This window comes from Mustelus asterias, chromosome 1 (assembly GCF_964213995.1).
Source record: "Mustelus asterias chromosome 1, sMusAst1.hap1.1, whole genome shotgun sequence".
In the NCBI taxonomy this organism is placed as follows: Eukaryota; Metazoa; Chordata; class Chondrichthyes; order Carcharhiniformes; family Triakidae; genus Mustelus; species Mustelus asterias.
Window position 1 is genome coordinate 85,472,503 of NC_135801.1, and position 6,000 is coordinate 85,478,502.

Here is a 6,000-nt window from a genome sequence, read left to right on the forward strand (position 1 = left end):
TTTGGATGTAGATTGGACAGATGGCAGATGGAGTTTTTCTGCTGAAGATTCAAGTGGGACTTAGAGTCACTAAAACTAACTGCAAATTTTGTATTTTGAAATTGACTAAAGAATTCCTATGTCGCAGCTTCTTTATTTTCAGCCAGAAACAGGTCATCTCATTCGAGCAGTTTCATTGCTGTCGACACAGCTTCAATCCATAGACTAGAAGACAGAGGCCAGTCATTTTGCAGTATAATTCTCAATTCCACCTATTGCTCTCACTAAAAGATATGACTTGAAAATTGATACTGTGAATCTGCAAAATCAGAGTATATTATCTAGACAAAGTTCGGATCTTATGTGCAAAATTCAGAACACTGTAAACTTTTATTTAGATACAGTATCAATTACTGCACCATTTTGATGCTGCATTGTTTCATCTATTTCAGCTTAAAACTATCAAACTCACAACTTCTGTAGTACAGCGAAATGGGTGCAATATATTTTATCCATATCAGTAAAACATTTGCATCAAAGTTTCCAGACAATATCTAACGTATTTTAATTGGCAACTTTTCCCTAATGAGCATTTGCTTCTCAGACCACATGCAGTACAGATTGCTGGGAAACACATCAGTCACCAGACAGAATAGAGAAGTCATTACTGTAGGCGATTTCCAAAGAGCTCCACATCCCTGGCAACTAGCAAGACAGAAACAGCTTTAATTCTGTGAGTAATTATAGGCTATTCAGGAAAAGTGATTTATTAATAATTTCCTGCATGATCCATTCACACAAAATTGGGTACCTTTACAATTCTGCTATAAATCAAAAAATATGACAGCTGCTCATTTCTAATCTGTATGGAAAGAGCAGCTGTCTTTAGTGACAAAACGGATGTCAATACCAACAGTTAATGTTTCAGTCTTGTATTCGAAGACTGCCTATCTGTATAAACTTCAGGCAATAAGGCTTAAAGTAGATTTAATGGCCTGGTTTTACTGCACTGCTTGCTTCACTGTAACACCACTGTCAGCGCTGAACCCCAGTTATACTGATTGCGTCATTGTTGAATTATTAAACTCCATGCTTCATAAATTACTGACATCTAACTGTCAATTGTGGTTGGCAATCCATATTTTGTCCCTTGTTCTCATTACTCACGACTTCCTTGTTTTACTATTTTATCTTAATATGTCTCTGTAGACGGTAACTGCCACCATCTGAATTCTCTCGTAATAGGTTCCGGTGCATTTACACCTAATATTGTTTTATCATTACTGATGCTTATTAATTTGGAGTAAGATTTTCTTCCATCTGATGACGGCTTAGGGTCAGCTGAGAAACAACATGATTCCGATCAGACTGTTGTGTATACTCTAATTTTATTTCCTGCTCACTTATCGCTGCAAAAGAGCTGCAGTACACAAATCAGGCTGGTAGTTTGATGTTGCCTGGTGTTTCAACAAGCTCAAGGCTAAGTTCAGTGTAACTAATAAAATATTGTACTTGACCAGACTTAACTCAATCTGAAATGAACAAAATCCGACACTATAAATTGAGAGCCTGTGGTAAATGATTTTTAAATCTTCCACCACTGCATTTAACCTGTCAGTTTTCTACTGAAAATGATTTGATTTGCAGCACAGATGTAACACCATTACATCACGGATGTGCCATCGGATAGTAAATGGTGTTCTTCCTCTGTGCCTTGTCAAAACAAATGCAATAAAACTAAAATTCATGGGTAAACCTGAAAAAAAAATGTGGATTTCAAGAAAGACACAGCTATAGAAGAGCTATGCCAGAGACTGGTACAACAGATAATATTGAGATGAAAAAGATTTTGGAACAAAACATTTTTTTTGCAAACTCGGATGTGACTGCATTTTTTCTGAACATGCCTCATAATTCGGGTAAGTGATGTGGCACAATTTGGCACTTGGTACAGGGATTTTGCACAATTTTGCAGTCACAAAGTGCTTTCTGAATGTATCTGATGAAAAACAAATTATTTGTTGCAAAAATCACGACCTAATCATACCTTTGCACGTTCTGAACATATGCTATTTATTCGATCTTTTAACTCTATTTGGTACATCTCATGAACATTATTTTTTCCCTGTAATGTAACACAATTTTGAATGGAATAGTATGATGAAGATGCAGGAAATTGTCTTGTTAATTATGCAAAGGAACTTCCATTATTTTCAAAGGAAGGGGAAAAAACGTATCGTAATCTCCACACAATCATTAAAAGTCTCATCTAAACAAACATTACAAAATGAATCAGAAAATTCACAAATTACTTATCTCCAGTCATTCATAGGATTCTTTGTAATACAAATTGGCTCAGCTTTTGATTTTGTTTTCCTCACTATCCTCACAATATTCTGTGATTGTTATCATTTGTTATTCATTATTGAATTTTCCAAACTGACAACGTAACAATATTTAAAGAAGGTTTAATTGTAATTTTCAACATATATACTTCAATTCAGTCAAGAGGAAATGTTCCATGTTTGTGTTCAATGATTCAGGTACGCACTGCTTCCCAACTAAATGGTCGGAAACCCATTTGCAATGCACGCTTGAATTTCTAATAAGTGGTTCTGGTGGGCAAGACTCTTTGCTGTGAGCGCAAAGACAAACCTTTAGCCTTTAAAGTTTTTTTGTTTGCCAGTTTACATGGGTTGCAACAAAAACTTGCATTTATATAGCACCTTTAGCCCAGTAAAACATCACTTGCTGCTCCACAAGAATGTAATCAGACAAGGAAAGTCGCAAAATGGTAGAGACCGATGGCCTGGCAGAATTCCAGTCCTTAGGACCGAGGTGCCTGAAAGCTAACGGTGAGGCAAAGGGGCTAGGAAATGCGCAAGAGATCAGAGTTGCAGGAACATGGAGCTCTTGGAAGGTTGTAGGGCTTGAGAAGATTACAGAGACAGAGAGGGTAAGACCATAGAAGGATTTGAACACCAGGATAACAACTTAAATTTGAAGCATTAGTGGATTAGGAGCACAGAGCTGATGAGTGAGCAGGGCCTGATAGAGGTTATAGTATAGCAGTGGAGCTTTGCATGAGTTTGAATTCATGGAAGATAGTGGATTGGCTAAACTGCATGGGAATAATCCAGCTAAATACAATCAGCCTGGAAAGATAGCCTGGGAGTGGAATAGTATCATAGTGAGGGAACAGAGTTGGGACCATGGATGAAGGTAATGGCTTTGGACATTCCAATGTTCGGTTTGAACAAATGTTAGTTCAGTCAGAACAGGGTGTCAGACCAAGATGCTAATAATACATAGGCAGTGAAAGGGTTGAAAGATGTACAGGTAAAGTAGAACTGAAAGTGTTCTGCATACATGTGGAATCTCTATGTTCTGCTTCAGATAATGTCAATAAGGGACAGCGTGCAGATGAGATTCGAGGGACCAAAGAGATGTCCTTGGTGGACCTCAAAGTAAATGGTCCAGGGTTGTTATAAGAAGCCATTGTAGGAGATTCTCTGGTTATGACAGGATGCGTAAGAATGAAATCAGGCTGGAGCAATCCTATTCAACTGAAAATGAAGGAAAAGGATTAAAGCTGCAGATGGGTCAAGAGGATCAAGTGGAATAGTTTACCACGGTAACTGTCACATTGAATGTCATTTGTTTCTTTAAGACAGGTTGTTTCATTGCTGTAACAGGGTCAGAAACTGGATCCAAACATGGAGTTATGAAAAGGAATGGCACCAATTTGGGAGCTTGCTGGCTTTGGAGAGGAAGGGGAAGTTGGAGATGAGTGGGGAGGTGTAAGTTAGAGCAGAATGGTGAATGGGTTTTCTGAGAAGGGGGCAATAACGGCAGATTTAAAAGGGAGAAGGATGGTGCCTGTGGAGAGAGAAATCATTCACAATATCAACTAGCATGGGGACCAAGAAGGGAAGTAGAGTGGTCAACAGTTTGATGGGAATTAGGTCTAAAAAGCAGTGGGCGGGCCTCATGGACAAGATTAATTCAGGAGGCGGTGAAGAGGGTGAAAGAAGCCAAAGGGGGAATGTTTGGAGGATATTGGGCTCAGTGGATAAAGAGAAAGAAGAAAATGACTAGATGCAAATAATGCAAGGTCTCAGTCTTAGTATCAAAGAGGTCCATGAGCTCCTTGCACTTTCTGAAGGTGTTGGGGCAGGGGGCAGCTTCAAGAAAAGGGTTTGGAGCAGAGAAAAGAATTTGTGTTAACTTTGCATTCCTGCACCAGCCTGGAGTGGTGAACAGATTTGACAAGTGCCTGATGTGGCCCAGCCAGCCTTGTGGACGTACAGCTAAACCAGCTGCGTGCCAGGTACATTCTAGTCCAGTGAAGATGTGGGGCCAGGCCTGGGAGAGAGACTCGGGTGACAGTATGGATTTTACTTAGGATAAAGGATGGAGAAAATCGACAGCTACAGAAACACAGCATTAGGCGGTACATTGGAATAAATCTAAGCGTCATTTACTGCTGGGTGTCATTCTGCCTATTATTATCCATGACAGGTTTTCAGTCGTAAATTTAAGAGGACACAAATGACTGAGAGCGATTTCAGTGGGGAAATGCTTAACTCGTCCGCTTATCACATTCCTGCCTCTGTTATCTTTACTTCAAACAGGTTAACGCCTCCGTTAAAATAGTAGAGTTTGCTCCCATAAGCGGGTACTGGCTAATACAGTTTAGATATGCTTTCGGTTGCATCTTAGAACAGGAGAGAATTCTTGTTGAACAGCAGAATCCACCCACCTGCAGGACAGTTGCAGTCACTTGGCGCTTCTCTGGCAGTTCTGCGTTTCGCTGCGTCTTCATAAGATCTCTACAGAGAAACAAGACAAACATCTACATTTCAGTGACAGAAGTGGGCAGCATTAAATATCATCTTCACTGAAGCGCCCGGGAGTACTCAGTACTTGCCCATTCTAGCACACCCTGGGAGCTGAATGCTGTGCAAGTGGGCGGCGTGCAGCATATTTCCCACTTTTGTCAGTTGAATTTGCATTCACCTTTTGCTCCGTGCTAGCTTTAATTTTTTTTAAAAACTTGCCGCTTAAAATAAGAAGCTTCCCCGAATGGCTACAGCGGACTGACCCATGCGTCGACCGATAAAAGCAAGCAATTGGTTTTAGCTGGGACTTGGCCGCTACCTGGCTCAGAAGTTGTTCCACTCTCTCCTGGACGAGTAGCCTCATCCGATCTGCCGCTAGACTGGGGCCCCGGTGAGGCAGGCTGTCCCCCTTCACATTCTCCAGGTCTAATATCCTCTCCTCCAGTTGGGAAGTTTTAACACTCAGGCTGATGCAGAAAGCCAGCGAGCCCACAGACAGCATGAACCAGAGCGCGTTTGTCAGTGTCCAGCAGCAGGGCGAGCCCAGGGGCGGACTCTGAATCACCCCCATCTCTCCAAGCTGCTGCTTGCCTTCCCTCCGCTTTGGACTTCGCTCTGTGGACATTTTCGGCATATTCCTCCTCACTGCCCGGCACTTCTCAAAAACCCCGGAAAGGGCCAATCAGCAATGGGAGATATCCTCAGTTTCAGCAAGTCAACGGGGCAAAGCGCTCATTCATAATATTTCTCTCTCTTTCTGTTAAGTGAGCTGTCCTGGTCAACTGGTGTCTCCTCTCTGCTAGATCTCAGCTTCAATGAATGAAAGGATTGCTTTGACTTGTTGCTGTGTCGGCTTCTACCTGGCCGTGTGTGTGTGTATATACTGGCTGAGGAACGGGTTCAGCTCCTGTCTGTCCACTCAATCTCTCTCTCTCTCTCTGTGCGGCTGCCGAGCTATCCAATGCCCTGGTCTCGTTTGCCGCGTACCGACTGCAGACGGTAAATACGGCTCCAGTCCCCAGTCCCAGCGTGATTAACATAATTCTGCTTGGATATGCAAACCTCCCTCCGCCCTCCCTCCTGCCGGCCCTTGTGGGGGGAGCAAGTGCACCGGTGTTCCCTGAGACCTGTCAACAAGCCTCACTGACAGTCAGGGCTCAAGCATTGGGCAATGAAAGCG

The 6,000-nt window shown here is 42.1% G+C and overlaps 1 protein-coding gene across 1 annotated transcript in view; it reads right to left on the reverse strand.

Moving 5' to 3' along the window:
- LOC144508523 (uncharacterized) overlaps positions 1–5,716 on the reverse strand; it is a 628,622-nt gene extending 622,906 nt beyond the window's left edge. The window contains exons 1-2 of the mRNA XM_078236560.1: positions 5,140–5,716; positions 4,742–4,811 (exon numbers count right to left, since the gene is read on the reverse strand). Coding sequence (XP_078092686.1) covers positions 4,742–4,811; positions 5,140–5,454 — 385 coding nt within the window. The 5' untranslated portion in view covers positions 5,455–5,716. The remainder of the gene's footprint in view (positions 1–4,741; positions 4,812–5,139) is intronic.
- Between the last annotated feature and the right edge of the window lie 284 nt (positions 5,717–6,000).